The sequence below is a fragment of the Sylvia atricapilla genome, chromosome 15 (genome assembly GCF_009819655.1).
Source record: "Sylvia atricapilla isolate bSylAtr1 chromosome 15, bSylAtr1.pri, whole genome shotgun sequence".
Taxonomy (NCBI): Eukaryota; Metazoa; Chordata; class Aves; order Passeriformes; family Sylviidae; genus Sylvia; species Sylvia atricapilla.
The window spans coordinates 4,701,086-4,720,468 of NC_089154.1; the positions used below are offsets into that span (position 1 = coordinate 4,701,086).

Below are 19,383 nucleotides of genomic sequence, written 5' to 3' on the forward strand. Positions count from 1 at the left end.
GCAGGACTGACTGCATCACATCTGGGAACCCTCACTGCTCCTCTGTCTCACCACTGAGAGATGCAAGAGACAGCTGCCAGAGCAGGGCTTAGAGAGATTTATTGATCCAGTTTATTGTTGACACAGAGCATTTCTTAACATCCACCGTGTCCAACAGGCGCCATGCTGTGCTCAGTATCTGCACCGGAGCTTTGTACACATCTCAGCTGTACACTATTAACACACTGGGAAGTCAATCCATCCCACTGCTCCTCCTGGGAGAAGCCAGCCCTCATGCACACTAGTAATAGCAGGGTTTATTTACAGTCTCTTTGAATACCTGACTGCACTGTGAGTGACACACAGCTCTGGGGCTGTTTTCCAGCTCTGGGGGTGCTCAGTGGGTTGCACTGGTACTGCTGGAACGTGCCAGGATGCAGCCTCAGCACTGTCTAGTGCAAACCAAGCCTCCCCCCAAGCCCTGGCTCCGGGGCAGAGGGGAGTGAGGAGTGCATGCAGTTTGCCCAGGGCCTTTAGGCAGCCCATTTCAAGTTCTGTGGAGGATGACAGGCCAACATACCTACTTGACTGAAAGTGAAATGAATCAGCAGGAGCCCTGAGCCTTTGCTCACCTGCCTGGGAGAGCTGAGTCAGAGGCAGGAGGATGCACCCCAGGCCAGGGCTGTGAGTGTGGCCCAGCAGAGCAGCAAGGCACTCGTGTCTCAGGGAAGGTGCCTGGTCCATCTTGCCTAGAAAAGCAGGCCAGGCTGCGCTGAAATCCAGCAGTGGAGCATTTCCCTTTGCATGGAGTGTTCTCACATCTCTCTCCTCCTGCGACGTGCAAGGCTAAGCCCAGGAACCAAAACTGCAGCAGTGAGGCCCAATTAAAGCCAACCCTGTTTTAGTCTCACAATCCTCAGAGCACTGTTGTTGTGAGATGCCATGTGAGTATCTGATCCACTGCCAGAGCCTGGACCGTGGCAGGGTGTGATGGAGGGCTTTGCTGCAGGCTGTTTTAATAGGGTTCGGCTAAACTAGGTCTCAGTATCTGTCTATATGTGGAAATCAGGTCGGGTTTATCCCGTTAATGGTGCTAAAAGCAGAGGGAGGACTCGGCCGGGTGTGCGGGCCCGGGCAGCCACACGATGGAGCTGAGCCCTCGGCTGAGCTGACACCGTGGTCGGCAGCAGGGAGCAGAGCGGTTCCTGGGATATTCATCAGTGTCCTCCCAGAGGGAATCTCTGCTGTCCATCATCACCTGTCGGCATTTCAGCAGCACACACCGGGGAGATGCTCCGAGCACGGAACAGGGTGGCCTCGCAAGGGGCTGGGGAAGCTGCAGAGGGAGGAGCAGGACATGGTGCCAAGCTGTGGTTTGTCTGCCTGGGCTGGTGGCAGTGCCGAGTGCTGCAGGGCTCACTCAGGCTCCTGGTGGCTCCAATCCTCTGTGGGAGCATTCTGCCATCAGTCTTGGTGGCCTTCAGCCGGGATCGTGGTGCCAGAGCCAGTAAATCTGTGGGGCAAGGGCAAGGGAGTCCTCTCTCTGCAGGGAGCTCTCCCTGGCACTCAGGAACTGCTGGTGGTGTCAGCCCTTTGCTGTAGCTGCTTCCCATCCTGAGGCAGAGCTGTAGCCCAGCAGCAGAACGGCACCTGAGCTTGTGTGTGGCTCCAGGGGAATTAACTCCTGGTGATGCATCCTGTGTGGAATCCCACTCCTGGGTGCTTGTGCTGCCTTCACCACCCCCAGAGCTGGGCATGCTTTTCCAGCCTGATGTGCCAGCACCTCAGGTGGCCACTGCCACAGTGATGCCCAGGCCTGCCCCACGTGTTCCCTTCAAAACCCAAGGGTATTTCAAGCCTTCTGCCTGCCAGCATAAAATATCACAAGGGCTGCCAGCCTAGAGGAACAGAGGAGCCTGCCTACAAGTCCCCATGGTGGGAGCATTCCCTTCCCTCCCCCTGCCAGAGGGGACAAAGGAACAGGAAAGCTCCTGAGAAGGACGACACTGGGTATAAGGTGAGGCTGGGCAATGGATCAGGACTGATGCTCCCAGCCAGTGCAGTGGGAGAAGCGTGCACCATCCTTGCATGTCCTTTCATCTGCTGCAGTGCAGGGGCAAAGTGTCCAAAAGCACATCGGGGGCTGTTGTGGAGTCCTGGTCCTCCCTCTTGCACTCCAGGCTCCCTGAGGTCAACCTTAACCAGAGCTGTAGCCACAAGCTGCTGCAGAAGGATCCTTGTACCACAAGGACTAAGAGGAAGAGGAGCTGGAACTGATTTTTTTGGCTATTTCAATGTCCGACTTGGCAACCAGAAACCGCAGCTTTTTCCCTCCGGAGCGGATGAGGTCCACGGCACTGCAGGGAGCAGCAACAGGGACAGAGGTGAGTCCTGCCAAGTCATGGACATTCACAAAACACCCTCCCCTTTGCCAATCACCTGTGCCTGCTCAGGGCTACAAGCAGGGGCTGTTTCTCTCCTGCCTGTAGCTTTGTGGAGGGCTTGGCCCTCCAGTTAGGGTTAGTGCTGCCAGGACGAGGGCAAACAAGCCCAAAGCTGCTCTGTGTTATGGGCACCTGTGCTCTGCTTCTAAGCTGCCCCATGCCACTACCTTCGAGAGAAAACCTGCAGTGGGATGGGGCTGGAGCAGCTCTGCATTGCTGAGACCCACCTCTGGAGCTCTCATTTATTCCCCATATATGCTCCATAATCCCTCTTCCAAACCCACAACCTTCCCCCCTCTCTGGTGTCCTGTGCTGGTCACTCCTCTCCCTGCAGCTTGCTGGTACCACAGCGTCCTCTGAGCTGGCAACTCTGGGAACAAAACGACCCGAACCCCTGGAGCTGACAGTAACTCCTGCAGCGCTGGTACCTCCCCGGGCCCTGTGGTGAGGTGGGGCTGACCTCTGGTAGTCTGCCCCGATGAGGCTGGTGCCGTTGACAGCCAGGATGCGGTCCCCGATGGAGAGCCTGCCGTCGGCAGCCGCGGGGCTGTCCTCGATCAGCGTGCGGATGTAGATCCCCGGCGAGCACAGAGGGGTGTGCTGTGGGCAGGGGAAGGCAGCCAGAGAAAAAAGGGACACAAAAGCTTTGTTGGTCCCAAAGGGATGAGCTGCCCAGGCAGGGTAACTCTCCCCCGGGGCTCACAACCAGGCCTGATGGCAAACGGGACCTTGGAGATGCTTAGGAATATGATGGGGAAGGTGCTAACAGTAACAGGAAGGAAATGCAATCCTTTGTTTTGTATCAAGTTATACACGGGAAGGAAAGGTGAGGGCAATCTGCTCTTGTTCAATTTAATTAAGAATAAAGCATCATTAACCTGCAGCCGTATTGGGATGGGAGCTCTGCTCACACTGTCCCAGGGCTCGGTGATGCTGTTTCCTACTGACCAAGAGCACAGCTGGGAAAGGCCATTTAAAAAGATGATTCACCCCACAATGCCAGATTCTTCTTTATGCAAAGGAGGAGCTGTTTTGACAGCTTTGAGCCTCCCTGCTCCTCTCTGCTTCTCCTGCCACCGCTGAAGGGTGGAGGAAACACCTCGGCTGAGTCACTTTCCTTCCACAAGAGAGCTGAGCCTGTTTGCTCTTCCCAGCTGCAGGACAGCTGTGGACTTTGCACGCACAGCACCGTGTCCTTCGAGCAGAGATCCACAGAGAGATCCCTCTGTGCCTCCTTGCCCTCAGGAGAAGCAGCCTAGCTCCCGTGGGAAGCCATCAGCTTCTCTGCCGGCTTTTCTTGGGCTATAAAACCATATCCCGCTCGGGCTGTGTGAGGGACACCGGCTGAGAACTCACCACGCCGTCGATCAGCCCCATCCCCAGCCCGATGGGGCCCCTCTCCAGCTCCACCACGAAGACGTAGCAGAAGTCGTCGGTGGCAGAGCTGCGGCTGGAAGACTCCGGCGTGGGGTAATCATAGGGGGTCGGCGAGCAGCCTGGCAGCGGAGAGAGCGGCTTAGGGCTCTGGCAGCGCCCAAAGCCAGCCTCACAGCCCCGGGGCAGCGCCAGCCGCCGGTACCTTCGGGGGTGCCGCCCTTGGTGCCGTTCATGCCGTTCCTGCGGGGCTCCTGCAGCCCTTTGCCCTGCGGGGACTCGGGGCTGCCGGAGTCGAAGTTGAGCGGGGTGGTGGGGGGTGTCAGCAGGCAGGAGGAGTCTGTGGGCGCCGTGCCGCCCTTGGGCACCGGGCTCCTGCCCAGCTGCAGCTGCTTCAGCTTCTCCTGGAGCTGCGGCTCGCCGCCGGGGGGCTCGCAGGGACAGGCGCTGGTGGCCGGGCAGGGCTGGGGGGTCCCCTCTGGCTGGGCACAGCCCCCCCGGGAGCAGAAATCCTCCTGGGCGGTGATGCTCCCCAGGGCGGCCACCGGGCCCTCGCTCACCTCCAGCACCTCCGGCGTCGTGCATGCCTCTTTCTTAAGGAAGAGGAAAATGCTGTGGGACCCGCCCCCAGTGTGCTGTTCACTCCCCACCTGGACCCCCTGGACCCCAGCAGCCTGGTGCTTCCCTGGCTGCCGGATCCGTCCGACAATGCAATTCAGACACTGCCAGGCTTGTCCTGGCTTCCCAGCACAGCTCCCACACCCCGGTTTGGTGGCCGGGGCTGTGCTGGGGATGTTTACAGCCAGCCAGGAGGGGACTGCTGGTCATGTCCCCGCTGGGGGGGTCCCACTGGAAGGGGACGCTGGGGTAGCGCAGCTCCTCCAGTGCCACAAGGGCTGGGCAATGTGGCCCCGGGGTGACAGCAGGAGGCAGCCTGTGAGCGCTGCAGGGACTGGGGACAGCACGGGAGAGGAGAAGGGGACCTGCTGGAGTGACATCCTGCACATGGCAGTTGAGCTTAGCACCCACAGCACGTTCCGCCCTCCCTGTGCTTTACAGGCATTAGCTAATTAGCGCTTTTGTGCAAGCCTGGCTGCTGGGGACGGGCAGGGTGCAGCGCAGAGAGGACAGGGAACACACAGGGAGAACGAGAGCACTGCCACAGACATCTCCTCTTCCTCCCTGCTAAGGAGATTGCTGGGAAGAGCCTGTCCTTCCAGCTCACCTTCCCGTGCCCCCCATGCTGGGGGATTAGCAGCACTAATCCTTCCAGAAGCTCTCCATAAGGGCACTGCCACAGCTCCAGGGGAGGGCAGCAAGCCCTTGGCACTGGGCTTGGAGGGGTCTGCAGAGGGACCCAAGACCCTCCTGCCCACCCAGGAGAAGAACAATCCCCCTCCAGAGGGATACAGGCTACCTTTGGGAGTGCTGAGCCTGGCCCCTCGCTGCTGTGGGGGCTCCTGCTCTGCAGGCTCCAGAGGAAGTGGCGAATGTAAAGGAGGTGTCTGTAGATGTTGTCGTCCAACGTCTCCACCTCCAGGTCCACTTTGAAGCCCCCGCTGGGCAGGATGATGGGTGGGTGGTTGTCGAAGGACTCCAGCACCTCATCTGAAAGGCAGAGGGATGGAGGTTAGCACTGGCTCAGGCTGAACTTCTGCCTCCCAGCTCTCAGCCACGCACAGTCTCCCAGCTGGGATCAGGGATTTAGTGAGCTTGAGCCGGCAGCATCCCTCACTTGGGACAGCAGAAAAAGCCTCATGCACTTTCCATCCTTTGCAACATCTCTATTTTGGGGCTTTGGTTATTACGAATTGCTGAAGGTACTACAGGACACCCAGGAAGGGGAAGGGAATTAGCTCTTTGTTTTGTATGTGACTGGAGCGGGCTGACCAGGACTCACCAGGCTGGAAGGAGCTCTCCTCCTCGCTGGGCTGCCATGCTGAGATGCAGCCCACGTCCATCACTGCCTGGCACTGGCTCAGCACCCGGTGCAGCTGCGCAGAGCTCAGCGCGGGGAACTCGGCTCGCAGGGATGGCCAGGTCATCTGTGTGAGGAGACAGAGCAGGGGGCAAATGGCAGAGGTGAGAAACTGCCTCCTCTGAGGAGCAAGGGGCACAGGAGGGAGAGGTCAGGCAAGATGGACAGAACCAGAACATCCTCTCCTGGGTACCGCCCACCCACGGACCCTGCGAAAGGGCAGCTGGTGGCAGGCTGCAATAGGGACACATCAGTGTAGGCACCCCAGGCACGGAGCAGGAGCTCTCCTGCCCATGCCTATCCCAATGCCACGAGCCCTGGGCTGGGCATCCCTCACCTGCACCAGCTGGGAGCCGGGCATGGCCAGCAGGTTGGCCACGCTGGCGAGTTTGGCGAAGAACTGCTGGGAGAGCTGCTCGAAGCCGGCGCTGCGCAGCCACTCCAGGAGCAGCCGCACGCTGGCCCGCAGCTTCACCCCCTGAGACCAGTGGTAGCAGCCAAGAGAGGAGCCTGAGGAGGCAAAGCATCCATCAGCCGTACCAGGGAGCAGCCCCTCTGTCCCCCAGCCCCTGCCCCGGGTTAATGTCCCCAGCATCCTGTGCTTGTAATTCCTGGTGGTGGCTGGACCTTGCCTGGCACTTACAATGAGGGCTAATGAGCACCTCAGGCTGCTCTAGTTGATTAATGAGCTGCCCCTATTAACTACCCTCAGCTCAGGCAGTGGAATGGGGATTGGATCCTTGTGGGGTTTAGCCTCTCCTGGGAATGGGCACCCAGGAGCCAGCAGCTGGGTCTGTGCTTGGCTTTCCTGTAACAATGCTGAGACCTGCCCATCTCCTTCCTGCACCCCTTAAGGTGGCACTGGGATGGACTGGAGGGCGTCCCAATAACTCAGTCCCCTATGTGGTACCCAATCCAAGGAGGACTGACCCTTATCCAGGAGCTGATTGAAGAGCAGAGTGTTGGAGAAGAAGAAGAGGTAGGCAAACATCTGGGAGGTGATCTCGGGGTGCACCTCGTACTGGTGGAGCAGGTCCAGCACAGCCTGGTAGATGAGCACGACCCTGCGGAGCTCCTCGGGCAGCGGCGGGCTCCCCCGCCAGCTCTCCCGGCACTCACTCTGGAAGGGGTTGCACTCCAGCAGGGCAGGGAGCGACACGTACAGACACTGCAGGCAGAGCAGCAAGGTCACAGCAGACTCAGTTTGTTGGGTTTTTCTCATTTTTGCACGAGCCAAACCTTCCGTTCACCTCCTCAAGCCAAGGAAACCCTGCCAGTGTTGCTCCAGCGAGGGGCTGCTCCTATTCATCCCCTGCCTCCATGAGCTCCAGTGTTGTGCAAAAGTTTAAAAAATTACAAAAATTAACGTTGGTCACTTTTAGCGGCTGGAAGAGATGTCCTGTGACGCCAGCTAAAATCTAAAAAACCTGAGGTGAACCAGGGCAGCCACCAATCAGCCGGGCGCCAGCGTGAAAGAAAAGTCAGCATCGATGGGGATGATTTTCCACACTGCTTAAATGGGAGAGCAGCGCCTTGCACTCACTCCTGCCCGGCCGAAGGGAAGGGGAGGAAGGTGCCGCTCCGGAGCGGTGCAGGAGCAGCCCCCGTGTCCCCGTGTGCCGCTGCCACGGGCAGGAGCCGTGCAGCACAGGGCAGCCTTTCTGTGCCGCACACTGCCCGCTCTGTTCCCGCTGCCGCCCGGCTCCCGCGGTCCAGCGGCCCGGGGGCCCCTTTCCATCACGCCCTGAATCACACCATTATGCCGCGCTGGCCCGAGCCAAGCAGCTCTCCCCAAACACCTCCCCCGAGCCGCTGCACTGCAGACAAGGAAACACGCCGCAGTAATTCAATACTTTTCCTGGGCTGCGACCAAAAATCGGGGCACTTCAGCCCGAAGGAAAACACCTCAGCGTGGTGCAACTGCCAAGGAGTAAAAGCTTTTAAAAAAAAAAAAAAACCTCCTGCACAGCCCTGGGGATGCTGGTGCTGGCCCCGTGTGACACTGTACCTTGGAGATGTAGTAGACACACTGCTGGAAGGTGTACATGATCACCTCCTCCAGCACCGTCATCGCCTCCTCGCTGGCCGTGATGGTCGAGGAGAACAGAGACTCCTTGGAGCCTGCAGGGAGGAGAGGAGAGGAGGATGGGGAAGCAAATCTGCAGCAGCAAGGCCCCCCAAATTCCCTGGGTGTGGGTTATTAGGATTTCCAGGTTTGTATCACCCCCATGGAATCCCTCAAGAGGGCAAAGAGGCTGTTCTGGCCCGGGGGAGTCCCCACCTGCCACCCCCACAGCTCCCATCACTGCTGGCAGCTCAGGGCTGCACCTCCCTGGCCTAAAAACATTTTAACTTTTTGTATAGACCAGAAAGTTTCTGAGGCTGGTTTAGCACATTTTTTTTTTTCCCTTTTGCTGGCTTTAACACAGGCTCACCAGTGAGCAGTTCTCCAGGGCTACCTGCAAACCTAGAGTAAAGAAAGCCACACCACAAGCTGCTGTGGTGGCAGGGGATATTTGTGTGTGAACACAACACAGCCTGGCTCTGGAGCTGGCAGGACGTGAGCTTGCTCCTCCCACAGGTTTCCCCAGCCCACACTACAGAGATGGCCCTGCTGATGAGGATTACAGAGGGTAATGGAGCATCTCGAGGGCACTGACCACCACCTGTGACTGGGGATTAACAGAGCTGAGTTGCTCCAGCTGGAAAAACAGGCAGGATGCTGCATCCAGACTCACCTTTGATGTCCAGCTCTTCCTCCATGCTCTGGATGTAGGTGGGTGATTTCTGCTGGACAAAGTAGAGGATCTCGATGGCGTTGGCCATCCAGAAGATGATGTGCTGCAGGTCTGGGAGAAGGTCTGTGATGGTGAAGCGGGACAGGGTGGCAGGGTCCTGGCTGGGGAGACACAGCAGGTGTTACGCCTGCTGCTCCTCAGCATTCCCACTCAGGCTTTTTGGGAAGAAAACAGCCAGCCTGGGGCAATGCCAAAGAGCTTTCGCATCCCCTCACCCCCAAGCCCAGCACTCGCCTTAGAAGTTCCCCTTAGAAGGAAAATTCAGTGGTTTCTGCTCTGTGGAGTGACAAGAGGCTGTGGGGACCAGGCTGACCAAGGCCACCCTGGCCTTTGTGGAGTGCTACTTTTGGGGGAGACTTCCCCTATTACAGATGAACTGCACTAAATACTTGTGGCTGAAGAGCAGCCCTTCCCCAGAGGTATGTGCTGCTCCTGCCAGCTCTGGACAGTTAAACCCAGCTCACCTGCCCTGGGCTGTTCAAAAATAAAATAAAAAGCATCTGGGAAATTTCTCAACAGCTAAACTGCTTTTTCCTGCTATAGGAAGGGTCTGGGAAGCATCCTTGAAGTTTGTCCTAAAGGAGAGCTCACAGCAAGCACCAACAGTTTCTCCAGATACTGGTTTACAGGTGGCATTTTGGAAATGGCTGGGGAGACACATCCTTGTGATTGTCCCAGGAAGCCCTGGATGCACACATGCAACGCCAGCTCCATCCCAGCTCCTGAGGGGTCTCCAGCATGAGGAAGGTCAGGCTCACACGTAAGGGACATTCCTACTACATCACTCAGGGATGAAGCCACAAGTGCAAAGCCTTGGCCGGGTCTTGGATCAGAGAAAACCCCAGAGCTGCTGCAGCTCCTGTTCTCTCCCAAGCTCTTCCAAGCCCACACATTCTGTGCAGGCATCGTGTTTAGAGGACCAGAGAGCAGAATGCGTGGGATTTAGCAGGAAAAAACTCATCATGCATCACTGCTGGCAGGCTGGGAGTGTGGTTTCACCAGCCGCGGACTTCCCTCCCTCATGGAGGAAGAACCAGGTTGAGTTCTGCCCGTTTTGAGGCCAACCAAGGAGGGTCACACTTACTGCTGGGATTGTTTCTCAGCCAGCTCCCGCGTTCGCTCCTGGGCAGGGAGAGAAGGGGAAAGCACAGTGAACACCAGCGGGATGGGGCGGCACGAGCATCACCCCACCAGCCCTCGCTGCCACCGGAGACCCGGCCGAGCAACAGCCCACCGCACACACACCCCGCCCCGCCGCCGACTGACCCACACCGTCCTCTGGATCATTTTGGCCGCTTTGAGCAGCAGCTGCCCGAAATCTCCCGGCTCAAAGTTGGTGGCCGAGTGCTGGATGCAGAGGCAGAGCAGAAAGGCGGGTGTCAGCTTGTGGTCGTCCCCGCCGGGCTCGATCAGGGTCATGATGCGCCGCAGGAGCACGTCCTCGGCCGCGGGCTCGAACTCCAGCTGCAGCTTCCTGCGGGCCGTCCTGGGGCCGGCGGCGGGCGACGGGCCGCGCTTTTTGGCAGCGGGATCCTTCTCCCGCAGCAGGCTGCCGCACGCCCCGCACACGTGCGGACCCTCGGGGTGCAGGGCTCGCAGCCTCAGCAGGGTCTGCGCCGGCAGCGGCTGCGCCTTCATGGGGTCCTTGTAGAGGAGCAGGTAGTAGAGGCCGAGGGACAGCAGGTCCCCGTGCCGCAGCACCACCGTCCGCGCCACCTCGGCGAAGTTGACGGAGATGCCGGCGCCGGCGATGGGCTCCAGCACCAGCTTCTCCTCCGAGCGATGCCGGGAAGGTCGGAGCTTCCTGATGGTGCAGTGCAGGGGCAGGATGTCGGGGGCTGACAGGCTGATGCTGGGCTTGCTCGCCTGCGTCCTCTGGCCCACCGTGTGCTGCTCGCGGTTCAGCAGGTAAACCAAGCTGTCCTGCCAAGCGAGGAGCCGCAGCGTGAGCCGGGGAGGGGGGAGAAGGGACCCTCCTCCCTGCCATGCGGTGAGTGCTGCAGCCTCCCGCTGACCCCAGCTGTCCCCTCGCTGTCCCCAGCTGTCCCCCATGCACCTTGCATGGCAAAATACAATTCTTTTTTTTTAACTCTCCTCTCTGCCAAGCAGGACAGCAGCGATCCCTGCCTTGGCCGCGCCAATAAATGGGTACAATGACTTTGGGCAGGCAGTAAAAGGGGCTGCTTTGGGCAGAAGGAGCCTTCCTTCCTCCTCTCCCCTCATCCCTTCTGCAGCTGCTTTTTTTTTCCTACCTTCTCCCCCCAGACTGCAGCGATTGTCCCGGGGGGACAGTGGGACCCGGTCAGAGCATCCACGCCTGGCCCTGCCTTTCCCTGCAGCCTGCCCGCACACCCCGAGGCAGCTCAGGGGACCACCTCGTGCCTCAGTTTCCCCAGCAGCACTAACGGGATGGCTGCAGTGCCGGTGTCACCCTGCCAAAAAGCTCGGAACAGCCGGATCCTCAACGGGCACAAAGTAGCCATTAACCACAAGGGCCGACCTTGTCCTTTGCAGTTCTCCAAGTGCCCCCAGCACACGCACTGTTCTCCTTGCAGCCTCTGATTCCTGTTGCCACTAAGGAAGCAGCCGGACAGGGGACGGGGCAGCTCAGCCACCGCCGCAGAACCAGCGCTCCCTTGGGCCGGGGCAGGGATGCTGCTCGGGGATCACCTTGCATCCCTCTGGGGCATTGCAGGCGGTCACGGCTCCTGCCGCCGTGCTCCCCGTACTTGGGGACAGGCTGGGGACAGACTCGAGGACAAGGCTGCAAGTCCCAAGCCCGTTTCCTAAAGGATGCTCACGCCCACCACCACCACCTCCCTGGACCCCAGCAGCTCCGGCCATGCAAGCGGCCCCTCTCCCGGGGGCTTCGGGGGGTGCCACGGAAGCAGGGGGGTGCCGGGGGTGCGCAGGAGGGCGGCGCGGTGCTTACATGCTGCTGGCTGTAGCCCTGCAGGAGCAGGAGGTGCGGGGACTGGTAGAGGGAGTACCGCATGCTGCTGCCGCCGCTCCGCGCCGCCGCCGGGCTGCCGGGCAGGGTGGAGCAGTGCCTCTGGAGCCGGGCCCCGACCCCGCTGCCGGTCCCGGCGCCGCTGCCGGCCCGCCGAGCCGGGGTCCCCAGGCTGGTCTCGCTGAGGCTGCGCCGCAGGGCCGGGGGGGGTCCGCGCCGCTCAGCCCCCGCCGCCCGCCGGGCCCCCCGCGCCCGGTGCCGCTGCAGCTTCCGCGCTTGGGCGTTGATGCCTGCGGGGATGGAGCGGAGAGACGGAGCGGCGTTCAGCCCCTGCAGCCCGCCCCGGGAGCGCCCCCGGCCCCGCCGCAGCTCCCCGCCAACGGAGGGATGCTGCGGCTCGGAGCGGGGATGGAGCAGCCGGAACGCTCCCGGCGCTGCGCACCCGCCCTGCCTCGGTGCCTTGACGGTCCTTTGCCCTCCCCGAAAGGTGACGCCAAGACACTGGCGCGGAGAGTTGAGTGTCCTAATGTCACCGCTAAAAAAGGGGGTGTCCCGGCCCTCCCCGGCCCCCAAACCTCACTGGATGGAGAGCAGCCGGTCCATAGTATCCCACATCTGCCCTGGCCACACTGCAGGGCTGGGAGGGAGAGGAAATCCCTGCTAAAAGGCAATTTCACTCAACCTTTGCTTAAAAAAAAAAAAAAAATAAAAGAGGCCAGATTTGGCTTTCAGCCCCTCGGCACTCGGTCGCCAGCAGCAAGTGAGAACCGCAGGGAATCCCCCCAATTCCCCGGAGCATCAGCCAGGCATGGGAGCTGCAGTGGAGCCCGGCTGCAGCAGGAACAAGCTGTAATTAACTTCTCCCAAGCATCAGTTCGGGCAGAGCTCCGTGACACAAACAGGAGCCGGAGTGAATGAACAGGCCTGGCCGAGCTGCAAACGCAGCCCCTCACTTGGCACCCCCAGACCCGGGGGGTCCCGGTGGGTCCCTCCGTGCTGCAAGCGTGACTCCAGCTCTGCAGGAGAAATAGCACGGTGTGTGTCCGAGGGGTGATGCTCGTACCTGGGCACCTCCTGGGAGCAGGTCACTGGCATTCGGGGAGGACGAAGAGAGGGGGGAAAAAAGCCGACAGGATTTGCTTGCAGGAGCAGGAGTGCGGCGTTGTCGGCGCAGCACCAGAGCCTGAGCCCCGCTCCTGGAAGCAGGGAGCAGGCTTTGGACAGCGAGATTCGGGGACAGCCCGCGGCATTTGGGCACGGCAAAGCAGAGAGACTGGTGCCCAGGGCTGCTTAAAGGGACACTCACGAGCTCAGACTCAAAAAAAAAAATTTAAAAAAAAAATTTAAAAAATCATCTGCCTTATTTGGCGAGGAATGGGCTGCCGGTTCAGAAATACATTTTTGCGTTTGTTTGTTTGTTTTAGATGGAGCGCTCCTTTGCTGGGAAAATCAAAGAGATGGGGATGGGGAGGGGGTGGGACAGGGAGAAAATAGCCCCTGCTGTTTACGTGCCTTGGGATCAGGGCAAGGCACAGTCAAGCCACCCCAAGGTCCTGTGCCCTGTGTCCTTAAAAAGGCAATTTGCCACGGCACGGAGGTGACATCCAGGGAGAACAGCGAGCCCACCCTGCTGGGGCTGCCAAAGGCCACTCCAGACGTGTCTGCAGGACACCTCAGCTCCCCCCAGGGGCCCTGTCCCCAACCCACATCATGGAAAAGGGCCAGAGGGATGAAGGACGGCCGGGGCAATGCGGATCCCAGAGCAGCCTGTGGGAGCAGGGAGGAGTGGGGCCGGATTCTGGGGAGCAGCTGCTGCTGGAGCTCAGTGGGACAGAGCAGAGGGCCTGCAGAGACAGGCCATCAGCAGCCCCTTATCGAGGGGAAAGGAAGCTTCTGTATTTATTTTGTGTAGGAAAAAGCTGCTTTCTCACTGCCAATAGAGCCCCCGTCACAGGCTCCCACTAACCCCGGGGCTGTGCTGGAAAGATAAACACAGCTCTTTTCCTGAGCAGAACAAAGTCCCTCCATAAAACTGGGTTAGGCTTTTTTCATCCTTTGGTACTGTTCTGTCCTCCCAAACATGTCCAGGTTATCCCACCCAAAACTCAGCCTGAACTTCTCCAGTGCAGCGTGACCAGGGCAGAACCAGTGGCTGCTGAATCCACATGGAGATGGGGATGGGAACAGCGTGTAAGGAGTTAGAGAGCATCCCCAAATATTATATTCCTGCCTGGATAGCCAGGACTTGGACTGTAGAAAGGAGGTACTACTGTCAGGGTGTTGGGCCTTGTTAATGTTTAGGGCTGGACAAGCTCCAATGATCTCAGGCCTAGGGAGAGGTTAACAAGGCTTGGGAAAAAGGATGCACCAGTGATAGTGGGCACAAAGAATACAGAATTTACAGGCCACAAGGACATTTGGCAGAACTCCCAAGATAAGGAAGAAACTAATAGAAGCAATTCAGCAACTATGCTGAATCAGCCCCGACTGGGTAAGAAGCAATTCTGGCAGGGGGAGACTCACAACCACCAACCCAAGAAACCAGCAGCTCTAAACAAGAGTGCTCTCTCTGTCTTTGTCTCTCCTCCTTTCTTTCTCTCTCTCTACCTCACACTGATTGCTAATTAAATTTCTATTATTTACTTCAGCATTTGTCTCGTTTGCACCTCAGTTCAGGCAGAGACATCTCTCACTAATCAGATCCTAACACAGGGCTGGATCACATCCTTAGGGAGAGCTGGGCACCCCTTGGGGAGCACCCACCAGACCCCACCAAGCTGCTGCCTCCAAACCCATCCCGCAACCCAGGGGAAAAACTGTTAGTTCTGGTGCCTAGATGTTGGCTGGGATCTGCCTCTTTTTCAGCTGAGGAAAGAGGTTCGCTTCTCCTGGCTGAGAAATAAATCAACAAATAACTCCGTGGGCCCCAGGAAAGAAGAAATGCTTTGAAGGTACCCAGGAGGGAATAAGAGCAGGCTGGTCCTTCCTAATGTAATTGCTCTGCAGACTCTGCAGGGAATCTTCCCTGGATGCAGTTGTGCTAAGGTATATCAAAGCCAGATCCTCAAAGGCACTTGCCAGAGCATCTTTTAGAATAACAGGCTTAAATCCCGAGTTTCTGGAGCTGCGTGTGCAATTCAGCCTCTTGGGAAAGCTCCAGTTAGGACAGGACCTGGTACAAAATGGGGGTATTTTGGAAAATTAATGCCACTGAGATGCCAAGTGCTGCACCTCCCTCCAGCACCCTCCAGTTTGTGGGGGTTTTCCCTACATCCCCACAAGTGCTGCCTCTGTGCTCCCCAAAAGGAGCAGGGCTGGGGGTAGCAGGGAGAGAGGGGCTGCCTCATTTGCTCAGGGAGGCTCTACCTGTGCTGCTAATTAGTGGCACAAGGAGCCAGCACTGTCCTCCCCAGTGGGAAGCAGCTAATCAACTAATTAGGATAATGGGTAACTGAGCAGATAAAACTCTGAAGCTATTTGCTAACAGGTTGTGGGTAGATGTGGAGCCTTTCCCTCAGTCAGTGATGTACCTGCATGACCCCAGTGGTCCCAGTCATCCCAGTCCTGCTGCTCCAGCAATGCCCTGTGTGGGGAAGGGCCTGCAGGTATTGCTCTGGGCATGATTAGAGCATCCCTCTGCTTTTCTCCGAGGGAGCTGCAAGCCTAAATTCCCTTTATTTTTGCACAGATGTTGTGTTTTCCATGCCAGTGCCTCACCACCCTGGGCAGGCAGCTGCTGCTCAGCAGGGGGACCTCTGCCAGCCTGAGCCTGGTGACAAGGGTGACCCTGGTGGAGGGCACTCATGGTCAGTACCCTCTACCCCAGGAGTTTTTCCTGTCTTTTGGGGGTGCTGGGTCACAGGCTGCATCGCTCACGTTCATTCCTGGCAGTTTGCAGGTGAGGTGGGAAAGGGTGGTCCCAGCCCCAGAGCATCCCAGGGCCACCAGCACAGGGGGAGACTGGTGACAGAGCCCCTGGGGCCACCAAAAGGAAGGGAGCAGGAGTGAGATTTCACCAGGTAAGACAACTATGGGCTGTGTAGCCTGACTGAGGGTGTAGCTTCTGCCTTAGAAGAGCCTGGTCAGCTATGGAAAATGCCCAAAGGTTAAAAAATGGGGAATTTCCACGGCCCCACCCACGAGTGCTGAAACAAATGAAGTGATAATGAAAGCATAATGGGCTTATTTCCAGACCCAGAGCACAGGATCCTATCAGGAACTGCTCCTCCATCGGAAATGACCCAAGGGTGCCAGTCCCAGGCCAGCCTGATGTGGTGCTGGCCAGCCCAGGCTCTGCTGCTTCCCCTGCCTGTGTGGGAGCCTTGCACTCCCATGGCTCCCAGCCCACCCAGGATCCAGGTCATGGGGAAAAAGTTGCTTTCTGCATCCGAGGGGGAGGATTTGAGGCCGAGGGGATGTGACCTTGGGCTCTGGCAGGGAGCTGCCATGTGGCTCTGCCCACCGTGTGCTGAGCCACTGCACTTGGCTCTTGCCCTTCCCTCTATTCAACAGAAGCTGTTTTTAGAGTTACTGCTCTCCCAAAGTGCTTCACATCTCTCTGATCCTGGCTGGAGAAGGAGCTGAAGAGAAGAGCAGAGCATGCCCCTCCTTGGCCCAGGCTCTGGCAGGAGCCACCTCGGGGTCTCTGTGTCCCATGTGCAGTGACCTGGGACCACCTGTGGCATCCCCTCCCTGAGCAGACAGAGTGGACACAGTGAGGATGGAGGTAGCCCTGTCTCCTCAAGATTCAGATGAAATCCCAATTGAAAATTGCAGCTGGGGGGCTCCAGCTGCCTCTGCTCTCCCCTGGAATGCCCATGGCTGGGTTCCCTCAGTGTGCCTGGGTTCTTTCCAGCTTTTGTTAGGACGGGTGGGAGAGGAGCTGTGTCCCCCCAGGCCTGGGACAGGTTTGGCTATTTGTTCTGCTGCTGGCCGGGGAAAAACTTGGCTCTTCTTTGCCAAGCACACAGAGTAATCCTGCATCATCATCAGTTTAGTTCTGACAGTAACAGCCCTTTCCTACATGAGTGAGGAACCATTCAGGGCCATCCCAGCAAAACCCTGTGGCTGACACCTCTGGAGCCTGGTCCAGACCCCTCTGTCCACAGGTCTGACCCAACAAGCACATTGTGCAAGTAAAAATCTGATTTAAAACCTTTCTGCCCTCATCTTCACAGGGCTTTTATCTGAGGGTGGGAGGAGGAAAGCTTCATTACTGTGTGCTGGGGTCACTTACCAACCTGCTGGTTCCTAATGATGCACTTATCTGCTCCTGCCAGCCCTGGCCTCCATCAGGCACTGCTGCAGGGGCTCTCCTGCCCTACATTGCTCTCTCTTCATTAGCTTTTCATTTTCCTTACTTGCTCCTGCAGATTTGCCCGGGGTGTCAGGCCTGGGGGATGGCCAGAGGGAGACAGGGACGCAGGGCAGTGCTCTGCCAGGCACGAAGCTGGGGGTGCCATGGTGCTGGTTCACTGATGGGAAGAGCAGGAAGCACTGATGCTCTTGCCTGCTGCTCCCCAGCCATGGGCAGGATTTATTATTAACCCCTAAACAGGCTGGAGTAAATATTTGAGGTCGTGGATACCAAACTGATGCAGGGGAATGCTGAGTCCTGCCTCAACCCAGGAGCCTGGCAGCTAAAATGTGCCCACCACCTCCTGCACCCAAACCACGTGTGAAAGCCACCGGTGTGGTGTGGGAGGGCTTCTGGGGGTGCATCCCAACCCCCGTCCCTGCCCCACGCCCAGCCCTGACCTGCGGTGGTGGTGTCCACGTCCCTGGCCGCCATCTCCTCCACCTCCGCCCTCCTGCGCAGCTCCAGCCGGCGCGAGAATCCCTCCCTGGGCTTCCAGAGGTCCTGGATGAGCAGCGGCTTCTCGTGGTCACCCAGCACCCTCAGCCCCTCGGTGTGCCACTGCCTGTCGGGGCCCTGGAAGCGGCCGATGACATCGCAGAGCGCGTACTGCCCAGCGCTCAGCTGGCTCAGCCCGTAGCGCTCCAGGGCCTCCTTCACCAGCTCCCGAGCGCCCGAGCTGCCCGTCACCAGCACGCTCTTGTAGTTGGTGCCCGCACAGATGTTGCCCCCGAAGATTTTCAGGATGCCGGGGGCCGAGAGCTGGGTGGAGAGCTCGGCGGGGTCGTCCTCTGCGGCGGCCGGGGAGGAGGAGGCGCGGTCCTTGTAGCTCAGGGTGCGGTAGAGCACCTGCGAGAAGAGGTGGCCCTGGCGCTTCAGCCGGCTCTTGGACGGCGGGGCCATGCTGGAGGACGGCCCGTAGAACATGGTGCGTGAGGTCGTCATGAAGCACAGCTGGGCAGGGAAGAGAGAAAAAGGGGCAGGTGAGAGGTTTGGAGGGCAGATGTGCAGCAGGCAAGAGCGGGCAGGTGGCCACGGAGGAGACACTGTCACCTCCAAGGTGACAGCTCAAGGGAGGGCCGTTTGCCTTGTGTAAGCCAAAACACCGGTGGAAAAGCTCAGCCAAGCTCCTTGGCAGCAGCGCGGTTGCCCCTGGATGGATTTGTCCCTGAAAGCACAGCCTGGAGAGGCCCCGTGTTTCTCCACCGTGGGTACCAAGAGGTCCCTCTTGCCCAGGCAAAACGCAGCGGGAGGAGAGCAGAGCCCAGCGAGACTTGGCGGGGCCCATCCTGGTCAGGAGCCAAGGCATCAGGAGTTACTTTCACTAACGAGTTTACGGAGCAATCTCATTTTTTAGAGGTGAAACGGAAAAGCTCAAGTGCAAATTCACTCACTCTGAGGTCACTGCTAAATGCTTTTGCTCAGCGAGAGGCACAGGGTGAAAATGGGCTTTAATTAGCCTTTCTAAAAATGTCCTGACTCTGGCAAATCTCTTGGCTGTTGCTTGTTTGTGGAGGACGTTCAGGCCCAGGGTGGCATCGCTGACAAGGCTGCCCTTGTCACATCAGCCCGGGGCAGGGCTGCTCGGGGCAGCCCCGAGTGGGCAGTGACTGGAGAGGACATTGCCACAGCCATGTGGCAGCTCCCAGTGCGCCTCAATCCCCTGGAATGGCCCGGGAACCACAAATCACTTCTGGATTTAGGTGGGTAGCACACCTGCCTGATGTCACTGTCACCATCTGCAGATGGCTTTGAAATCCCCCCCTGGTTGCACGAGCACCTGGTGCTTGCTGATAACCCACAGCCACAGTGTGACCTGCTGGCAGGGTGGGTCTGCAAAGACAATCTGAGCATTCCTGACTGGGATAGAACTGGGAACTCCCTCACCTCCAGATCTATAACGTGCAGGGGCTCCACAGACACGCAGAGGAACCCCAGAATGTCCCACCCAGAGCTATCAGAGCGTGTGGCTGCAGCAGTTGGGGTGATCCAGGTGTTCCTGGCTGGAGACACGTGAGGTGCCAGCAGGTTCCCACAGCTGCAGCCCTGGCTCGCTCGGGCAGAGCCAGAGCAAGCTCAGCGCTCTCAGGCAGAATGATGTCGGGCCTGGAAAGCCTCCAAACCACCATCTAATTCAGGGGAAAAAAGAGCGTCCCTGCTACTAATGGAAGAGGTCACCTTCTAACCCAGAAACCACCTCACAGCCGTGTGGGGAGGGTTGCTGCAGGATGTGCATCCCCCATCCCACAGCCAGAGGCCCGCGGAATGCTGCAGATGGGGAAACTGAGGCACCAGGTGCTAAGGATGTGGCTGGGAGCTGTGTAATCCTGTGATGATGCTGCACTCCAAGTCACCCCTTTCCCCTCTCCCAGCCCTACCAGGACTGTGAAAATGCTGGGATTTGTCCTTCTTCCCAACCTGCTGGTTCCAAAACTGACTCCTGGTGTGCTGGAGGGCAGGAGTTCTGGCAGACGACAGCAGGGCTGAGTATCTTGTGTTTTATA

The 19,383-nt window shown here is 58.6% G+C and overlaps 2 protein-coding genes across 2 annotated transcripts in view; both read right to left on the reverse strand.

The window, feature by feature from the left end:
• Positions 1-19,383, reverse strand: part of MMD2 (monocyte to macrophage differentiation associated 2) — a 129,266-nt gene that overhangs the window by 85,430 nt on the left and 24,453 nt on the right. The window lies entirely within an intron of this gene.
• On the reverse strand, positions 58-17,852 carry RADIL (Rap associating with DIL domain). The gene is made up of 14 exons (XM_066329774.1): positions 17,281-17,852; positions 11,506-11,813; positions 9,840-10,496; positions 9,658-9,695; positions 8,514-8,674; positions 7,784-7,896; positions 6,706-6,943; positions 6,113-6,285; positions 5,698-5,842; positions 5,215-5,405; positions 4,003-4,390; positions 3,780-3,919; positions 2,884-3,023; positions 58-2,336 (listed from the first exon to the last, which is right to left on the reverse strand). Exons 1-14 carry the CDS (start codon positions 17,822-17,824, stop codon positions 2,231-2,233), a joined length of 3,342 nt encoding a protein of 1,113 aa, XP_066185871.1. The 5' UTR covers positions 17,825-17,852; the 3' UTR covers positions 58-2,230.

Bases quoted from the DNA above. Each gene is read 5' to 3' on its own strand.
- RADIL (XM_066329774.1), bottom strand. From the start codon at position 17,824: ATGACGACCTCACGCACCATGTTCTACGGGCCGTCCTCCAGCATGGCC. The intron at 7,897-8,513 runs GTGAGTCTGGAT...TCCTCCCTGCAG, and splicing joins GGAAGAGCTGGACATCAAAG to GCTCCAAGGAGTCTCTGTTC. The intron at 4,391-5,214 runs GTAGCCTGTATC...CTCTTCCTTAAG, and splicing joins CAGGCTCAGCACTCCCAAAG to AAAGAGGCATGCACGACGCC.